This window comes from Hyperoodon ampullatus (assembly GCF_949752795.1).
Source record: "Hyperoodon ampullatus genome assembly, contig: scaffold_355, whole genome shotgun sequence".
In the NCBI taxonomy this organism is placed as follows: domain Eukaryota; kingdom Metazoa; phylum Chordata; class Mammalia; order Artiodactyla; family Ziphiidae; genus Hyperoodon; species Hyperoodon ampullatus.
The window spans coordinates 191,223-211,145 of record NW_027640976.1 but is presented as its reverse complement, the minus strand read 5'-3'; the positions used below and the strand labels follow the sequence as shown (position 1 = coordinate 211,145).

Sequence of the window (19,923 nt, the reverse complement as noted above, 5' to 3'; positions counted from 1 at the left end):
CTCCTCTGTTCTTCCTACTCCTGTGGCTTTTCTTTCTTAGACTCCTCATCATCTCCTCCTCCTCTACCAACCCCTTAATTTTGGCATAAAACTCCGAGCATGTATCCATAGTCCTCTTCCCGCTTTGTTTGCTCCCTGAGTAATCCCATCTGTGCTTCACTTCAACCATCTTATGACTGCTAAGTGTATATCTCCAGTCCAGATCCACCCGCTTCCTTGAGGTCCGGATCCCACATACTCAGCTGTGCATGTGTCACAGGTACATCAAACTCAACATGTCCGAAACTGAGCTGCGCATTTCCCCCTGTAAATCTGTTCCCTGTCCCACTGACTGGCCCTCCTGCCCCCCTGATTGCCTAGGCCAGCTTACCCACCTAGTTGCCAAGTCAGTTTAGGTTCCTCTTAGTTTTTCATCTCCCTTCCTCCCAGTCCAGTCAGTCACCACATCCTTCTACAAGATAATACTTTCTAAAAAAAAATCCCCCTCTCTCCCTATCTCTGCTCTCTTAGATTAGGCCCTGCACTCTTAGTGCGTGGATCACCTCAGTGGCCTTCTATCTGGCCTTTCTGAACCTCTGTAGTCTAGACCAGTCTTGGTAAAATAAAAATCTGATGTCAAGCCCTTTGACATCTGTGGTTCTGTGGCTTCCTTTTGCTTTCAGGACAAAGTCTACACTCCCTTCCCCAACATGCGAGGTCTCTTGTGGTTCAGCCCTTGCCAGTCTTTCACACCTCAACTCTTGCCACTTTATATCCCAGCCATAGTGAACTATTTATGATTCCCTAAACGGGCTGTGTTTTCTCACTCTTCCTTGACTGGGTATGTACTACTATTCCTCCTACCTGGAAAACCATTTTCTCTTACTTTGTTACTTGCTTAGGTGACACCTCTGGAAGGACTTTACTAATGTCCCACTCCCTCAGGCTTGCTTAGGTACATCTTTTCTGTTTTTATAATACCTTGTATATATGTGTATGTGTGTGTGTGTGTGTGTGTGTGTGTGTGTGTGTGTGTTTATACACACACACACACACACACACACACACACACACATATATCGTGTTATAATTGTTTATTCAGTCTGTTTTCACCAACTGGACTGAGAGCTCCCTGAAGGCGGGACCTTGTTTTCATCTGTGAACCCCGGGGGCCTACTTAGCATAGTAGTCCATTCACATATATTAAAAGAAAGGCTGACTGGTCAGGGTGAAAGAGAAAGGAGAAAGGAGACAGGAAGGTAAAATGCCACTAATAGTGGAGTTAAGGAAAGTTCCAGACGTTTGAGTTCAATTTGCAATTGAGGTATATCTATACACTGGAACATTATTTGACCGTAAAAAGGAATGAAGCACTGATACATGCTGCAATATGGATAAACCCTGAAAACATCATGCTAAGTAAAAGAAGCCAGACATAAAAGGTCACATATTGTAGGATTCTCCTTATATGAAATGTCCAGAATAGGCAAACCTATATAGAGAAAAAGTAGATTTGTGGTTGCCAGGGGATGGGAGTCGGGGTAGGGGAAATGGAGAGTGACTGCTAATAGGTCTAGGGTTTCTTTGTGGAGCAATGAAAATGTTTTGGAATTGGATAGTAATGATCAATATCCAACTTTGCAAATATACTAAAAGCCACTGAATTGTACAGTTTAAAAGGTTAAACTTTGTGGTATAGAATTATATCTCAATAAAATCATTATTAAACATTTTGATCAGTATAGGTTTATAGTACCTAGATCATTGTGCATATTTGAATGTCAATATGATGATCTAAGTAAAATTCCAGCAATACATTGACATCATAATGTCAAAGTCAGGACTTCTGTTCCATGTTTTGATTTTGAAACATATTTTAAAATTAAAATCTGACCTTTTAGTATTAGAAGAACTCAATCAATCTAGAAAAATTATTGACTTTCCAATTTGTAAAATTTGTGTTATTTGGCCAGCCATGTGATTTAGGAATAACTTGAGAAATGCATGTGTTTAAGTCTTGTGAATTGATGGATGGAGGTGGTAAACACATTTCTAACATGATTACACAGTTAGCTTGGGACACCTTGGAGCATATTCTGTGTACAGATGACTTGAAGGTATTTCCTCATTTTGTTACCTTCCGAATCACTTATTTATATCTTGATCTAGGGATGCAATGATACACGTTGTTACCCTAGGGAATGTTTTCCCTTCCTGTCCCACTGGCTTATATGAATATCGAACTCTTAGATTTGTGAATTTAGTAATACTTTAAAATGTAACTTCATTTGGTCTAAAAATGAGTTTAGAATCACAAGGGACTATCATAAGAGATTTTCTGTTATCAATTCAAAGGTATGTGTGGGGTACAAAAGAAGTAGTCTCTGTCTGAAAGAAGAGATTATATTATTATTTTATTATTTCCAGGTCTTTTGGTGGGCCTTGTGCTTCGATATGGCATTCATGTTCCAAGTGATGTGAATAATGTGACCCTGAGCTGTGAAGTGCAGTCAAGCCCAACTACCTTATTGGTAAATGTTAGTGGAAAATTTTATGAGTATACGCTGAAAGGAGAGATCAGTTCACATGAGCTCAATAACGTTCAAGATAATGAAATGCTTAGAAAGGTAAGTTGTTCGTTAAAGGGAATCTTTGGATTTTCTTTTAAGGTATATAATAGCAGCAAAGTGATTCAGGAGAAACATAATGCATTTTTAATGATATTTAGAATAATCAGTCTTTTCAAATGGAGTAAAACCTCAATTAACGAATGTAATGCAAGGCTAAGGAAATTGACATGTCTATAGTTTGCTTTTCTGATTGAGGCTAAGTACTACAACCCTTTTGGTTTCACTCTGTAATGTTTACAGTTGTAATAAATGGTGACCAGTATTGAGTGAAGCAGAATTTATAAGTGTTTCTTTCAATTTGCTTATGGCCCTTAGCGTTTTATCGTACTTTAGCACATTGAGTTTATTTGATAATACCTAAAATATTCTATTAATATTTTTTTGAATTCTTTCTTGCCTTGATTGTGTTCTGTGCTGAGCACAAGTTAATCTTTCTTTGACTCATAATCTGGCACAACTTCAGGGGCCTCAGCCTGAGTATCAGGTACTGTACCACGGTGTGCGTGAAGCTTGGTGTAGGTTGGGTTGCAGTCTTACTGGCATCCAGACATTCCTGCAGCTGCTTTCTCCTGTCCTCCCCATAGTTGCCATCCTGAAGCTTCTCAGGGCCTCTTTGCTCATGTCTTTGTTTTCGCCCACCCTTGGCCATTTGCCTGCACTTCTGCCTTCTACATTGGCAGGACGTGGCTTTTATAGCTACTTGGTTGTATTCCTGACCATCTTTAATGCTTTTAAAAATTTCATATGGGGCCTCCCTGGTGGCGCAGTGGTTGAGAGTCCGCCTGCCGATGCAGGGGATACGGGTTCGTGCCCCGGTCTGGGAGGATCCCATATGCCGCGGAGCGGCTGGGCCCGTGAGCCATGGCTGCTGGGCCTGCGCGTCCGGAGCCTGTGCTCCGCAGCGGGAGAGGCCACAGCAGTGAGAGGCCCGCGTACCACAAAAAAAAAAAAAAAAAAAAAAAAAAAAAAAAAAAAATTTCATATGAACTTACAGTTTACTTTGCAGCAAGAGTTTTTTTTCTTCCACCTGTGGAAAATTCCAGTTCCTTAAAAGTTCTAGGAAATGAAATTTTAGCATGAGTATGTGTAGCTGCTCTGTGTTCATGTCAAATACTACAGCCTTATGAACAGAAGGGGGCATCTGTATTATTATAGGGAATAGGTATTAAAAGGAATGGGCTGGGGCTTCCCTGGTGGCGCAGTGGTTGAGAGTCCACCTGCTGCCGATGCAGAGGACGCGGGTTCGTGCCCTGGTCTGGGAAGATCCCACATGCCGCAGAGCGGTGGCTGGGCCCGTGAGCCATGGCCACTGAGCCTGCATGTCTGGAGCCTGTGCTCCGCAACGGGAGAGGCCACAACAGTGAGAGGCCCGCGTACCGCAAGAAAAAAAAAAAAAAAGGAATGGGCTGTCAGGACTAGAAATCTGACTTGTACAGAAACTTTTTACCACAATATTATATTATATACCTTTAGAGATGTTACCTATGCAAGAAGTCTGTTTCCTCTTGCCAACAACAATGTTGTACCCCCAAATTTTATGTTACCAGTTTTGGGTCTCTTATTTAAAGCAGACATGTTCATACTTTCTCTTATTTAAAAAATTTTTGCTATCATAATATTTTAAGATACTTTGCACAGATAGGACTTAACTGATTGTTCCAACGCTATCATCTCCTTGTTATTTGGTTGAGAAGTGGAATAACAGCTATCCTATATGAAATATTTTTCACTTACCACGGTGGTAATATTCTTGCCTTTTGCCAGTTTAACATTTAATCTTTTTTTCTTTTTGCTCAGTTGATAATGTAATAAGAAATCTTCTGAGGGAATTCATCTAAAAGAACACTCTTTATTTTAACAGGTTACTTTTGATCCAGAAGTATTTTTCAACATATTACTTCCTCCTATCATATTTTATGCGGGATATAGTCTGAAAAGAGTAAGTGCTTTTGTATTTCATATACTTTGAACAGTCTTAAACTCCATGGGCTTTATCATCTTTGACACCTTCAGAAACAGGCAGTTCCTTCCAGGTTCCCCTCCCTCCTCCCTCCTCTCCTATCCTTTTGACATGCTGAAGTTTATGCCCATACAAAAATTCTTTCTCTTACTTATTTCCTTGAATGAATAATGCATTTAATATGAGCATAGCACACTAGAATAGAAAACCTTTTCTTTTTTAAATAATTGGTGAGTATTCTAACACAGTGTAACTTTTTTTTTTCTGTCAGAGACATTTCTTTCGAAACCTTGGGTCTATCTTAGCGTATGCTTTTCTTGGAACCGCAATTTCTTGTTTTGTAATTGGGTAAGTACTTGAAGCTTAAAACACTTTTAGCCTTCAAATTATCATTCTAAAATAATATGTATTTGACTTCTGCAGCATTGTATTCTCGAATGAGTCCAAGAACTTTTGCAGTAAAATGTATTCACACAGATCAGTTGTTTGAATTTTCCTTAAGGCTAAGGCATTACCATATTTAAATGACATGCAGTAAATTTGGGATTAGTCACAAAGTACTACAGTAGACCCATCTTTCTGTTCTTACTGTATTGTAACTTCTTTAACAGTTGATTTTTTTTCTAAAGTAGACATATGTTTATTGAACAGATCAATAATGTATGGCTGTGTAACACTGATGAAAGTAACTGGACAACTTGCGGGAGATTTTTACTTTACAGATTGCCTACTGTTTGGTGCCATCGTATCAGCAACTGATCCAGGTATGTTTTACATGAGTGTGGAGCTTAAGTACTTAAGTTGTACAGTGGTTTTCCATCAACACACATGTACGTATTTCTTTGAGGTGTAGAATTCAGGATTAGGTACTCCCCATCTTACTATACTTTCCAACTGTGGAGGAAAAAAACAAAATTAATGGCTCCTTTTGGCTTAAGCACACATTTTTTTTCTTTTTACTGTATTTCCTATTACTAGTCCACAATTTGATGATGTTTAAATGAGGGCCGTAAGGTATTTTCTTCAGAATTTCAGGTTGGTCTCTATCCCTAGTGACTGGGTATAGAAGATGAACTATATTAGTTAAGATGGGTAATAATTATACATTTCCTTTCAAGCTTCTAGAAAACAGATCCCTAAAAATCTATTTACATTCAGCTATCTGCATTTAAGAGTAAGAAAAAAAGTTTTAAAATGATTGTTAGAAGGCTGTTGTGCTAGAACAAGTGTGATTTGGGGTCATTGGCGGGCAGTAATATACATTAAAGAATTGTTTTTATAAAATTGGCTTTCAGATTATAAAATAGTTTTGATATTAGCATAACTAGAGAATGAATTTAATTGTATTGAGTTAGATGAGTTAGATTGTAGTTTTTCTAATATAGTATTGGTGAGCTTCACAGCTACATTCAGATTAAGAACTTAGAGAATATATGGGCTGAAGAGCAGAGACTGCATTTTTTGAACTAAGGATGCAAGTTTTCTTTTACTGATGCTAGATTTTAGATCCTTGGTAGAGGTTTGTTCTCTTTTACCCTTTGACCTTGTAAGTTAATAATCTTCTTTAATTATCATCCAGCATAGTCAAAGGTTATCTCTGAATTCCTATGTTAACTCTGATAACACAGGTGTTATAGAAAATAGGAAAATATGCTCTGTACTCTACAGGAGATGATTTTAGAAGCTCAGAGGACATTTTAGAGAGGTATTTGTATAGTTTGGCATTTTTAGAACTGAAAAGCAATCGCTTCCTTAAAGATAGTCAGGGCTGCCACCTTACTGTTTGTAGCTGTTCCCATTATCAGTATGAAGGTGGGATGGTTTTTGCAGGAAGCCAGTGGTCTCTGTTTTCCGTGTTCTCTTACTAGAAGCAAGGTCCTCGACTTTTCAAAATCTATGAGAAATCTGAGTCAGTTCGACTGGCTACATTAATTAAAACTGGTTTTGTTTTGATAGGAGTATTGCCTGGATGGCTCAAGCAAAATTGTTCTGCTTATATACAGCTGGATAGTTATATTTCTTCTGAATTATATAGGTATTTTCCCATAAATAATTCTATTATTTTGCAGTTGTTCACTTGATAGAAGGATGAGCCATAGGTTCTCTTTTTAAAATTCTACAGCATTGCTCCTGCCCTCCTTTTCTCCTTCTCTTGGTTAGCTTTGATATCAGGATATCCCAGATGAAATGCTTTGCAGTAGAAACTATATCTTTTAAAATACAGGCTTCCTGTTTTTTGGTTGGCATTTGAAGAGGCTCTCCCAACTCTGGTTATAATAATCTTTCATGTCTGCTTGGGTTTATTTAGCAAGCGAGCTGTACGTGACTCAGCAATTAAAGTTATAATGCAACTTCAGTCTCTTCTGATTTTCTAAGAATTCTCATGTAATTGTTTCCTAAGAGAAGGTTTTTTTTTTCTTCTCAAGCTGTAATAGCCTAATGATTGGATTCTTATTAAGTTAAATATAGCAGCTGTAATTCTGGTCATAAATTTTATCCCAACCGAAAACCAAACTTGTGTTTTCATTTCCTACTGTCTTTGCTAAACTGGTGTGCTTGAAATTTGCAAGTCAAATAGAAGTGAGTTGTAAGGCTCCGAGGAAAAAATGAAGTTTGCAGCAGGAAATGCTTTTCATAATAGTTTTCTTCATCAAAGATTAATGATCACCTGGTCTGTAAGAAATTCTGCATGTATTTTTTATGGAAAAGAAATGTACAAGACAAGATTATTAGCATTTGCATGAAGAATGTAGGCCAACTCAGTCCTCCAAGGTTATTTTTAGCTGTTTGTAAGAGAGAGAAGGGAGATATTACACTTACACAGTTATGGAAAAGAAAAATATTGACATAAAATTACTAAATCTTTGATATGGTAAGAGAATGTTTATTAGGATTGAATTCTGAGATGAAGAAATGAATTTATAGGGCTTCCCTGGTGGCGCAGTCGTTGAGAGTCCGCCTGCCGATGCAGGGGACGCGGGTTCGTGCTCCGGGCTGGGAAGATCCCACATGCTGCGGAGCTGCTGGGCCCGTGAGCCATGGCCACTGAGCCTGCGCGTCCGGAGCCTGTGCTCTGCAACGGGAGAGGCCACAACAGTGAGAGGCCCGCGTACCGCAAAAAAAAAAAAAAAAAAAAGAAATGAATTTATAAATAGCTATTACGATCATCTGTGGAGGGAAAAATGTTATATTTGTAATGTCTTAATATTCCTCTGACTCTTTCTACTTGCTAGTGACTGTTCTTGCCATATTCCACGAGCTTCAAGTTGACGTTGAACTCTATGCACTTCTTTTTGGTGAAAGTGTCCTCAATGATGCTGTTGCCATAGTGCTATCTTCGTAAGTGTTTGTTTTCTTATTATATTCTGTATATTGAATGTTAGGGTTCTAAGAACCAAAAGTCACTTATTGAGTGAAGTGCATTATGAATGGAAACATTTGAAAAACTGAAGCATTTTTTTCCTCTTGAAGAAATATATACTTATAGATAACATGGAAAATGCACGGAAGAAAAGGAAGGGAAAAAATGATATGTACTCCTGACATCTAAAGACAATTACTGTAAACATTCTAGGACATTTTTAAAAATTCTTTTTTTTTTCTATGCATAGTATTTTTACATAGTTGTGATTGTAGTGTATGTATAATTTTGTATTCTGTTTTAACATTATAACATGGACATTTTAGTTTTTCATCAAATTAAATTTTTGGCGTAGATATATATTCACATGGTTCAAAAATCACAACGATATAGAAAGGTATACATTGAAAAGTCACATTCTTACTCCTGTCCTCATCCACCTGTCCCTGTAGCCCCTTATATAGGTAACCATTTTATTAGTTTCTTGTGTATCCTAGTATTTCTTTATTCAAATGTAAGCACACATATGAATAAATATTCTTATTTGCCTCTTATTTCTTATTTTAAAAGTAGCCTGCTGTATATGTTCTATACCTACCTGACTTTCTGTCACATAACTATATTCTGGAGATCTTTCTGTATCAAAACAAGGAATTTTCTCATTCATTGTTTGCAGGAGCATATTATTCTATGAACTGTATTATAGTTTATTTAATCAGTCTCCTATTGGTGGAATCATAAAGGGTTTTCAATTCTTTGCTATCCCAAATAATGCTGCAGTGATTAACCTTGAACTTAACCTGTTTTATACATGCACTGGTATATTGGTAGGATAACTTCCCAGAAGTGAGATGAGTGGCTTAAAGGGTAAATACATTTGTAATTTTGTTACATTGCTAAATTGCCTGTCAAACGTATTATGCTATTTTGCATTTTAACCACCAAATTGTGGGAGTGCCTGTTTCCTCACAGCTTCACCAACAGAGTATTTGTCAGGCTTTGGTATCTTTGCCAATTTGATGATTGAGAAATACCTCATAGTTTAATTCATATTTCTCTTATTTAACATAATCATTTCAGAAACTTTTTAATTTTTAGAAGTGTTAAATAATATACTTTTTAAAGACAATGAAAATGAGCAATATTTTAATCTAATTGTAGAAATTACTATACATGCTACCAGAAGGTGTTTGCAGGTGAAAGAATGGGTCTGAACCTCTGAGGAACTCAGTCCTGCCAACTCACTCCTACTAAGCAAATATCTAACCCTATAGACAGTTGCCTTTACTCCACACCAGAACTTTCTACAAGAGAGAAGTAAAACCCCTTCACCTTTCCTCCTTACTTTTATTTCTCTCCTTAATTTCCACTTCATTAACTATAAAAGAGTAATCAGTCACTGACTCTGGTTTGCACAGCTTGATTGCCCGCATTGTCTAACTTCAAAGTGGAAAATTATCCTTTCTGAGATGTAACACTAATCCCTTAAATGTTGTTTATGAAGATGTGCGAAAGATCAAATCTTCTTTTGTGAATGTAATGTATATAAATTCTACCCCCTCCACCATATTTATTGCCAGATTTTTTTTGCAGCTGTCTACAACTAATGTAAATTTAATTTAAGAAATAAAGCTCAAAGCCTAGAACTAATATTGATACTAAATGTATGTACCTTCAAGGATGATAGGTGCAAAGTAAAAGTTTTCTATTGTTTGAAGGGAGGAAGAAATGGATAGTGTGGTTATAACTTACGTGTTATAAAAAAAATGAAGCTACAAAGATTGTTGAAGTTTTCAGCACATAAGAACATGTAAGATCATCAGTGCTACCAGACGAAGAGAATAGGGTACAGGCAGTTACTTTTAGCATCAATTCGCCATCCTAGATAATTATTCTGCTACTTAATCATCTTTACTAATATGTGTTCCTTCCTCATTGCCCTAATGGATAAGAGTCAGAAAAACCTCTTTCCTGGTCCTATCTTAAGCTGATGTGCCCTGTGCCTTAGTTTTTCCATTAATAGAGTAACTTATTTCCTGCAACTTTAAGAACAGTTGAATAGTGTTAAAAGAAGAAAACCCACTGGAAAATTTTGAGCTTGGGGATGTACGTATCAGTGTTGGTGAAGAATAAATGTGTTAGAAAGAGAATGCCCTTTCCGTTACACTTCTCACAAAGGGGAAAGGGCTTCTTGTCCTTCTGTTGCAACCTTTCTCAAACAGGGTCGTGTGAGAGAATTTAAGCCTTGTAGAGAACGATTCAAGTGATTCTTTCCTCGATTTTCCTAAGGATGGTACATAGCTAGTACTACTCTAGATTCACAGGCGGTGAGTTAACTCATTCCATAGTCTGGTGGAACTGTGGTGGAGAAGGACTGTATTTAAAGAGTATCATACCCGGGGAATCGTTAGCTGTGTGAGTATCTTAATAGAAGTGAGCAAATGAGTTCCTGCCCAAAAGATGAAGGGAAACCAGTGATGTTGCTGGCTATGGGAGGTCACTAGCTGTAGTGCTTGGCGTTATGTTTTTCATCATCTTTCATTTGCCTCTAAAAGTACGTTAGATAGAAATAGTCTACCTTGTGTTGACTTCCGTTTGATGATTTTCTAATGTGTATATTCTATAGAAACAGCCTTTTACAAAGAGGGGGGCCCCTTTCTGAAGGACTTCTGCTTGGCAATTAACAGGTTAAGACATCTGTTGTTGAAATTTATGTTGGAAGTTGTTTTTGTTTGCTTTTTGACCTGTTAGGTTAGCAGTGACTTTTTTTTTGTTAACGTTAATGCTTTTAATCGGGTGAGGGTGGAGTGAAACTGGTTCCCTCATATATTGCTGTATGAGGTAGAGCTGTGTGTACTGATATAGTGTCATACATATCTAGTTAGAGATGAAGTCTAAGTTGCATAGTATACCTCTGAATGGATATACCATGATTACCCTTGAGACCTAAATTCATACTACTTTAAAATATGTTTTTAGGGTCATTTACATTTTATAAAATATAAGTGTGAGTAAACAAACATGGCTGACAAACTGTTTAACTTTACTGATTATCAGAGATATACATATTAAATTAGTGGCCATTTTTACCTATTCAGTTAACAAGAAAAAAAATTGTTAGTGAAAATAGTTACTGCTGGTAATGGTCTAGTACAGTCGTTCTTAACTGGGGACAGTTTTGCAGCCCCCGCCCCCCAACCAGGGGATATTTGGCCATGTCTGGGGACATTTTGGTTATCATGAATGGGAGGAGGCTGCTACTGGCATCTAGTGGGTAGAAGCCAGGGGTGCTGCTAAATATCCTTCAATACACAGGACAGCACCCACCACCCAACAAATGATTATTTGGCCCCAAATATCAATAATGCCAGGATTGAGAAACCCTGGAGTTGTAAAACTATATCACTTGTACATTGTTGTTGACATTGAAATTGGTATTACCTACTCTTTTATATTTTATTTTTTATCATTATGATAATAAGATTAATATTCAAAGTAGTTGATTTAGAAAGTAGAAAATTCCTGAAATTTCAGCTCTCAGAAATAACCACTATTAAGGTTTTCATCCAGATTGTTTCCATTAGGATATTAGCATACATATAAATATATTAACTTTTAAACAAAAAGAGGCATAGCACTATACATACTTTTCTGTAACTTGCTTATTTCACATAGACATTGTACTGTATTAATACCTCCATTATCCCATTGTATGAATGCACTACAAATTTACCTCTCCAACCCCCTGTTGATTAATATTTGGTGTTTTCTAATATCGTACTATTGTGAATAGCACTGCAGTGAACATATTTATGTGAATCCTTGAGAGTATTTCTGTAGGATATTTTTTAGAAGTAGAATTTCTAGGCCAATGGATATGATCACTAAAACATTGAGAGATGTAGTCATATTTCCCTCCTGAAATGTAATACAGATCTATTTGAAAGCCATTGTTCAACATGTAAAAGGAGCCATAAGTATAGTAATACCCTATTTCTAGGAATGTAGCACAGGAAAATCGTCCAAAATTTGTAGAAAGCACAAATAAGTTCCTTCACACTGTTATATATAGTAGCAAAAATAATAGAAGCAAAACTTTTAAATGTCCGACAGAGAGGAAATGGTTAAATAAATTATGCTATGTCCGTTTGGATCATTTTTGAAGTCTTAAAAAACCACGGTTAGACTGTAATAATTCTTATGTCATTGTCAGTTGAAGAAGCAGAATTCAAAACCATATGTTCACTATGATTACAACTAAACATGAAATAGCATGCATGTAACAAAAAGAGGGGAAAGAAATACAGAAGGAAAATAATAGATCTGTCCGGGTAGTGGAATGATGGGGTGATTTTCCCCCCTAAATTGTACATTGTATTACTCTCAGGATTTTTTTAAGTATTCATAAAAATGCTACTGCCTCAAGATAAAATGTTGACTGATGTAGAAAAGATGAATTAAGATTTCAATCCAGAGGCCAACATGTGACTGGAAAAGGAAGGAAACAAACCTGTCATCTCTTCTCAGCCCACCATGCTTTTCCTGTGTTCTTATACATTTTAGTGATTAAAGAATAAAATAATGATTAGTGTGAATCTTGAATTTCCATGAACCAATCCAGGGAAAGCAGTCTCAGGAGGCATGGCATCGATATTTTGTTCTTGCCAGCATTTTGAAAACTATCGCCGGGGAGGAAGGTTATTGTAGCAATATCCTTTCTCTTCTCCAGCCAGCTGCTATATTTTCATGCTATAATGTAGTAAAATCTCATTTACAGTGGTCGAGCCCTTTATGTGTAGGTAAGATAGCATGACATTAAAGGCCATTTCCTATTCACTGAAATAATATGAAATCTACCAGTCCCAAAATGATCTGGTCACTTTGAAGATTTAAATGCAAATGTTTAAATTTTTCAATTCAGATTGAGTCTCAGAAATTTCTAGATGCCACTACCGGAAATTCATGTTAGAGTCATACTTCAATAAAGTAGGTAAAATTAGGAAATTTTAGCTTGGTCTTAGATTTTGTTTTGTTTTGTTCTGTTTTTTAGCTTAACCAGGGAGGTATGAAGAGAACTTGGTAAACATGGTATAGCAAGGCCATTTTTTAGCCTTGAACCATAAAAAACATTGCAGTAACCACAGGGAGAATTCGTTATATTCTTCGGAATGTGTTTTTTCTGCTTCTTTTCTTCGACATGACTTGCGTGATGTCTTTGAGTCTGGATTTATTATAGAAACACTGGCACCTCAATTAACTGAGATGAGAACTGATTTAGTAATGGTAGGCGCTCTTGCCAGAGACCCACTAGCAACAGTGATTTTCTCCGCTGTATTTACTTCCTGGGGCGACTGTTTTATAAGAAGTATTTTTAGACTAGGTTTGAACTGTGAGTTCAAGATGGAGAGTGTCCCTTCTAATTGCTTGTCTTGGCCTCTTACAGAGGACTTTCTTTCAGAAGTTTGAGGTGGAGGATCCAGCTGGGTATGCTAAAAGTACTGTCAAGTGGATTCTAATTCCTTGGCAGGCCTTTCAAGCCCTTTTATCTATAAAAGTCCATTTCAGTGAATGAATAGATAGGAGGCATTGGGCCCATTCTGCTATTCTAAAAGTTGAAAGGGTACTTTAGTCATCTTTTTTTTTCCCACAGGAAAAACAAAATGTGACCGGGTTGAGTATTGAATAATATCCTTTATATTCTTATGCCTCTGTTGGAAATACGGGGAATTTTTCATTAGTTTGTTCACATTAGTACATTAGGGCTTTGAGGCACTCAGTACCAGTAAGTCATAAACAGAGTCACAAAAGAATAGTACTGCACAGTATCTTGAGGCTGGAGGAAAAGGCTTGGTCCAACCTTATTTTGGCAATTCAAATCCAAAGTTTTTGGTTTTTACGCCCTCTGATTTCATCTTCAAGCTCTACACTAGGTAATCTTTTTAAATTTATTTTACTCTTTTTTTAGATAATGTTTTAAAAGTAAAAGTTGCTTCTAGAAGTAAGAACCACCTCTCTTTTGTAGCTCAATAGTAGCATACCAGCCAGCCGGAGACAACAGCCACACCTTTGATGTCACAGCCATGTTCAAGTCTATCGGGATTTTCCTTGGAATCTTCAGTGGCTCTTTCGCGATGGGTGCTGCTACTGGAGTGGTGACAGCTTTAATATCCTTTTATTCTATTTATCTTTTCTTGTTAACCTCACAGAGTCATTGAATACTGTGTTCCATGGTCTCCACTAGTTCCATAATTGACATCGTGTTATAATTATGAACCTTATAAACAAGTACTTGGTTTGAAAACATTAGGCAATTATCTTTAACAATAAATAAATAAAAGAATTTCATTGTTTTGTGTAGGACTTCATGCCCTCAAACACTCACTACAGAATTCTAATTGGACACAGTGACCCTTTGGGGGTGAACTTTTTTTTTTTAAGATCCATCCACTTTATTTATTTTTTTTATTTTTTAACATCTTTATTGGAGTATAATTGCTTTACAGTGGTGTGTTAGTTTCTGCTTTATATGGGGATGAACTTTAAGGTTGTAGACTAAATTGATATAAAGGTAGATATATTCCAAAGAGCCTCTGCTTGTTCTGTACGGCTGTTCATCCTGGCAGTCTTTTGCTCTTCGTTTAATAGGACAAATAGGAATGTATGACCTCGATGCCAGTTGAACAAAATAAGGTTCCCAGGTTAGGATATCTGGGAGTTTATCTCAGCTGTCACCGATTTTAACCTTCTGCTCTCGAGTCCTATGCACTGCCACTAATTTGCTGTTAGAAATATTGAGCAAGTCATTCTTGTATTCATTCAAAAACAAACCCTCTTTTTTTCTTACTCATTGTTGTTTTACTTTCATACGTTAAAATATAATAGAAAATGATAGTTTAATAAATGGATCTAAATTTTCTGTTATTGGATTCTTTAAGTGCAAATATCCCTAAAATTCTGGAACTTCAGTTTTCCTTTTTATATCAATGTTTCATTCTTCAAAAAGAAATCTTGATTGCCTGCTACTTGCCACATGCTATGCCCTGTGTATCAAAGATAAACAAGACAGACGTGGCCTCTGCCTTTTGGAGCTTCTGATATAGAAGCGTTGACACTTCACCTCATGGGACCTTAGTGTAGGAAGGTAGAGGGCTGGGACAGCAGGGAAGATGAGTGGGGCTTGATCTCTAAAGAGCTTCCAGCTGTAAAACTTCTAAGGTACTTTCATATAAAACAAGTACTTTTTCTGAGAATATATTCATTTTCTATACTTCAGCTTTGTGGTGGAAGAAACTTGTCCTCGGGCTTTTTACAGATGAACTGAGGCATAAAAGGACAGTAAAAAGAGTTCTGAAGAAGGACCAGGATTTCTTCCCTAGCATAAGTTCCTTGAGGAACTTAATCTTTGTGTTGTAGTACACACTTGTTGAAGTGAATGTAGACTCCAGCCTGAGATTCGCCACAGCTTGACACGGGCCCTTCCACTGGCAAGTAACATATACTTGTTAGACTAGTATGAGTGAGGGACGTGCCTCAGTTTCTTCATCATGGAATTCTCCACATCACAGAGGTGTTAGATGATTAAGTAAACATGAAATCTCATGGAAATGACATATTTCTTAATAGATGTAAATTGCTATCATTATGGAAGCTGTCTTGCTTTGGGTCACAAATTAATAGAGTTGGCATGTTGGGTATCTGATCTGTCACTCCTGTCATTTACTGTCATATCTATTCTTTACTGTGTGGTTTCTAGCAAGGCATGTGATACCCGTAAAACAATTGGATGGACTAAGCTGTAGGACTTTCTCATGGAAGGGAAGGCTGCTGACTCCTTAGTACAATGCTTGTATTCAGAGTTTCTTTGCTTTGGTACCTCCTTATTCTGTGACTTTTGTGTTAGAGACTGGAGAACCCTTCTTTTGCTTTTATGCTTGCCTTGCTTCGACTACTGTTTTTTCTAGTCACACTTCTGTATTATGAGATCTTGTTATCAACCTTGACAGTCTTACGTGACAAAGTTCACCAAATTACGAGAGTTCCAGTTGTTGGAGACAGGCCTGTTCTTCTTGATGTCCTGGAGTACCTTCCTCTTGGCTGAAGCATGGGGTTTCACAGGTAGGTTACTTTTTCCTTTTAATTGTAAACCCTTACAAGGAGGGACTTAGCCAGTGATTTTTTTTCTGGGTGTGGACCAACTCCTCTAGTGTTTGAACACACTTGTTAGGGTTGGGATTTATGCTGTCACTTTAGAATGTAAAAGAGTTTCAATGGAAGCAGTTCCTCTCAACAAAGTAAGTCACAACTGAAAATTTTAACACTAAGCATCTAATTTACTTCTATAAAATAAGAGCCTCCGTATAAAAGCTGGGAACTCTCCTTTTATGTGAACTTGGAACTTGTTGTATTTATAGGTGTGGTTGCAGTGTTGTTTTGTGGCATCACACAGGCCCATTATACATACAATAATTTGTCCACGGAGTCTCAGCATATAACTAAACAGGTAAGAGAAACTTTATAGTTTGTGAATAAACTTCTCCTCCTTGCAGCAAAACAAATTTTTTCTTTACTGAAAAATAATCTTTGTTCTGTTCAAAGTGATGTCTGCTCATTTCAACCCCTCTTCTGTTGACTCCAGAGATAGATGGGATTGTCAGATTAAAGGGTGACAGCTTTTAGGGTATAGATAGGTCAGCAGAATAGCCAGGGGCTCTTATTATTGTGGCTCCAGTGGTCAGTCAGTTAGCTTCCTTTCCTTGTTTCCCTTGTCTAATGGCTTTTTATCCTTCCAGTTTTATTGAGATATAATTGGCATACAGCACTGTCTAAGGTGTGCAGCATCATGATGTGACTTACATACATCATGAAATGATGATCACATCATCTCATATAGATACAAAATTAAAGAAACAGAAAAAAAAATTTTCTTGTGATGAGAACTCTTAGGATTTACTGTCTTAACTATTTTCATATATAACATAAAGCAGTGTTGATTCTATTTATCATGTTGTACATTACATCCCTAGTACTTATTTATCTTATAACTGAAAGCTTGTACCTTTTGACCACCTTCATCCAATTCCCCCTCTCCCCACAACTTGCCTTTGGTAACCACAAATCTGATTTCTTTTCTATGAGTTTGTTTGTTTGTTTTGAAGTATAATTGACCCACAACACTATGTTAGTTCCTGTTATACAACATAGCAATTTGGTTTTTCTATACATTTCAAAATGATCACCATAAGTCTAATTACCATGTGTTACTGTACAAAGATATTACATAGTTATTGACTATATTCCTCACACTGTACATTTCATCCCCATGATTCATTTATTTTGTAACTTGAAATTTGTACCTCTTAATCTCCACCACCTATTTCTTTCCTTCCCCCACCCCCAACTCCTCTGGCCACCACCTGTTTGCTCTCTGTATCTGTAACTCTTTTTCTGTTTTGTTATATTTCTTCTTTTTTTGGTTTTTAGATTCCACATATAAGTGAAATCATATAGTATTTGTCTTTCTCTGACTTATTATACTTAGCATAATACCCTCTAGGTCCATCCGTGTAGTTGCAAATGGGAAGAATTCATTCCTTTTCATGGTTGAGTGATATTCCATTGGGTACACACACACACACACACACACACACACACACACACACACACACACACCACATCTTCTTTATCCATTCATCTATTGATAGGCAGTTAGGTTGCTTCTGTATCTTGGCTATCATAAATAATGCTGCAGTGAACAGTGGGGTGCATATATTTGCTGAGCTCTTAAGTTCAAATGCATTTCAGCCCCACCATGTTTACTATTTCTTTTTTTTCCGATTTTTTTTTTTTTTTTTTTTTTTTTTTTTTTGCTGTACGCGGGCCTCTCACTGTTGTGGCCTCTCCCGTTGCGGAGCACAGGCTCCGGACGCGCAGGCTCAGCGGCCATGGCTCACGGGCCCAGCCGCTCCGCGGCATGTGGGATCCTCCCAGACCGGGGCATGAACCCGTGTCCCCTGCACCGGCAGGCGGACTCTCAACCACTGCGCCACCAGGGAAGCCCCCACGTTTACTATTTTTGACATCATATTTTACATCCTTTTGTTTTATGTATCCCTTAACTACTTATTGCAGATACAGATTATTTTACTACTTTTGTCTTTTAACCTTCCTACTAGCTTTTTTTGTGAGTGTGTGGTACGCGGGCCTCTCACTGCTGTGGCCTCTCCCATTGCGGAGCACAGCCTCCAGACACACAGGCTCAGCGGCCATGGCTCACGGGCCTAGCCGCTCTGCAGCGTGTGGGATCTTCCCGGACCGGGGCATGAACCCGTGTCCCCTCCATTGGCAGGCGGACTCTCAACCACTGCGCCACCAGGGAAGCCCCCTACTAGCTTTATATATGGTTGATTTATTACCTTTATTGTATATTTGCCTTTACCAATGAGATTTCTTCTTTCGTAATTTTCGTGCTTCTAGTTGTGGCCTTTTCATCACAGTGATGTGAACAGGTGGAGGTGGGCAGGCAGCAGGGGAGGGTACAGAGCACCGGACTATAATGTGTAAGCCCCTACTCCCTCAGTGAGGGCTGAGACCATGTAAAAAGTGAAATCACATGGCAAGGTGCTGTTGTGAGAGTCGTCATGAAGCATTCTGTGCCAGGATAAAAGGATTTGAACTGGATCTTACAGCCCGTAAAGAGGGACATATCTTGGAACTGCCATATTTTTAGGGATTGCAGGGTTACCAGTTAGGGCCCTTTCACAGCATTATGGGTGGGAAGTGAGGAAAGTTAGACTAAGGCAGTGGCAGGGACAGCAAAGAACATTGCAAAAGAAAACATTGGCAGGGTTTGCAGGATGAGGATAAGAATGACTGAATATGGGGATTGAAGAAGGGAAGCTGATTGGGGAAGTGAAGGGGTAACATTTCTGGCTTTTTCTATGGGACCAGAAAAATGCCATCTCTACATTTGCTCCCCTCTGAATCATGAGTTTTGGGGGATATACATGAACGTTCCATATTTGAAGTATCTGTTTCAATATCTTAGTAATACTCATGTTTTCAAATTATGTAACTTTGTTTACTGGACTAACCTTTTAAAATTTCGTTTCAGTTGTTTGAGCTTCTCAATTTCTTGGCAGAGAATTTCATCTTCTCCTACATGGGACTGACACTGTTCACATTCCAGAATCATGTCTTTAACCCAACATTTGTAGTAGGAGCATTTGTATCCTTTATTATGTGTTCCATTTTGGAAACTTCTGTTTAAATTGAGATTTGCATGGGTTTTCTGGAGGGGTGATTGATAAGAATACAGTTAAATATATAAAATTTTCCTCTGAGTAAAGCAAATAAGGATTTCAACTTTATAATATATTCTATTCTATTTCCATTTTTTGTTTATCACACAAATAATACTAACAGATTGAAATGACAGAAAAAAGTCTCCTGCCATTCTGCCAACCCCAAAAGATAAAACTGTTTGTCCTTTATTACTGAAGGGAAGAAAGAGAGATTGGATGGTGGGGAGCAGTTTGCAGTCTGTGCCACAGGGCAGTAGTTGAAAGATGATGAAAGATGGAAGGAGGCTCACCCGCCCCTCCCTCCCCCCCATCTCTCTCTCTCTCTCTCTCTCTCTCTCTCTCTCTCTCTCTCTCTCTCTCTCTCTCATTGAGTTTTTAAAACCCAGCTGAAAAGGAGAAGCTGATTACATGAAAGACAGCAATCAATAGTGCCAGCCTCATGAGAAGGCAGGAGGAGATGGAATCCAAAGCTCGTGGGGAGGGACGGGCCTTCAGTGGGAGGGAGCACAGCTCCGCCATTGTTCCAGGAAAGGGTAGGGTATGTAGAGATGAGGGTACATTTGCAAGATGGAGTCCCTGTCTGATTACTTTTATTTTTATCTGTAAAGTAGGAGGTGAGATCATCTGCTGAAAGTGAGATAGGAGCAGGTGGCCTATCAGTTATCTATTATATAATAAATTACCCTAAAATTC

The 19,923-nt window shown here is 37.8% G+C and overlaps 1 protein-coding gene across 3 annotated transcripts in view; it reads left to right on the top strand.

Moving 5' to 3' along the window:
- The window catches only part of SLC9A6 (solute carrier family 9 member A6), a gene marked incomplete at its 5' end in the record, with an annotated part of 51,302 nt that overhangs the window by 6,731 nt on the left and 24,648 nt on the right, over nucleotides 1-19,923 (top strand). For 2 of the 3 annotated variants that reach the window (XM_079728623.1, XM_079728622.1), the window contains 9 exons: nucleotides 2,407-2,606; nucleotides 4,471-4,548; nucleotides 4,841-4,917; nucleotides 5,221-5,333; nucleotides 7,803-7,908; nucleotides 13,953-14,094; nucleotides 15,940-16,045; nucleotides 16,342-16,430; nucleotides 19,041-19,154. In XM_079728623.1, coding sequence (XP_079584749.1) covers nucleotides 2,407-2,606; nucleotides 4,471-4,548; nucleotides 4,841-4,917; nucleotides 5,221-5,333; nucleotides 7,803-7,908; nucleotides 13,953-14,094; nucleotides 15,940-16,045; nucleotides 16,342-16,430; nucleotides 19,041-19,154 — 1,025 coding nt within the window. The remainder of the gene's footprint in view (nucleotides 1-2,406; nucleotides 2,607-4,470; nucleotides 4,549-4,840; nucleotides 4,918-5,220; nucleotides 5,334-7,802; nucleotides 7,909-13,952; nucleotides 14,095-15,939; nucleotides 16,046-16,341; nucleotides 16,431-19,040; nucleotides 19,155-19,923) is intronic. The other variant, XM_079728624.1, reaches the window with a different exon arrangement.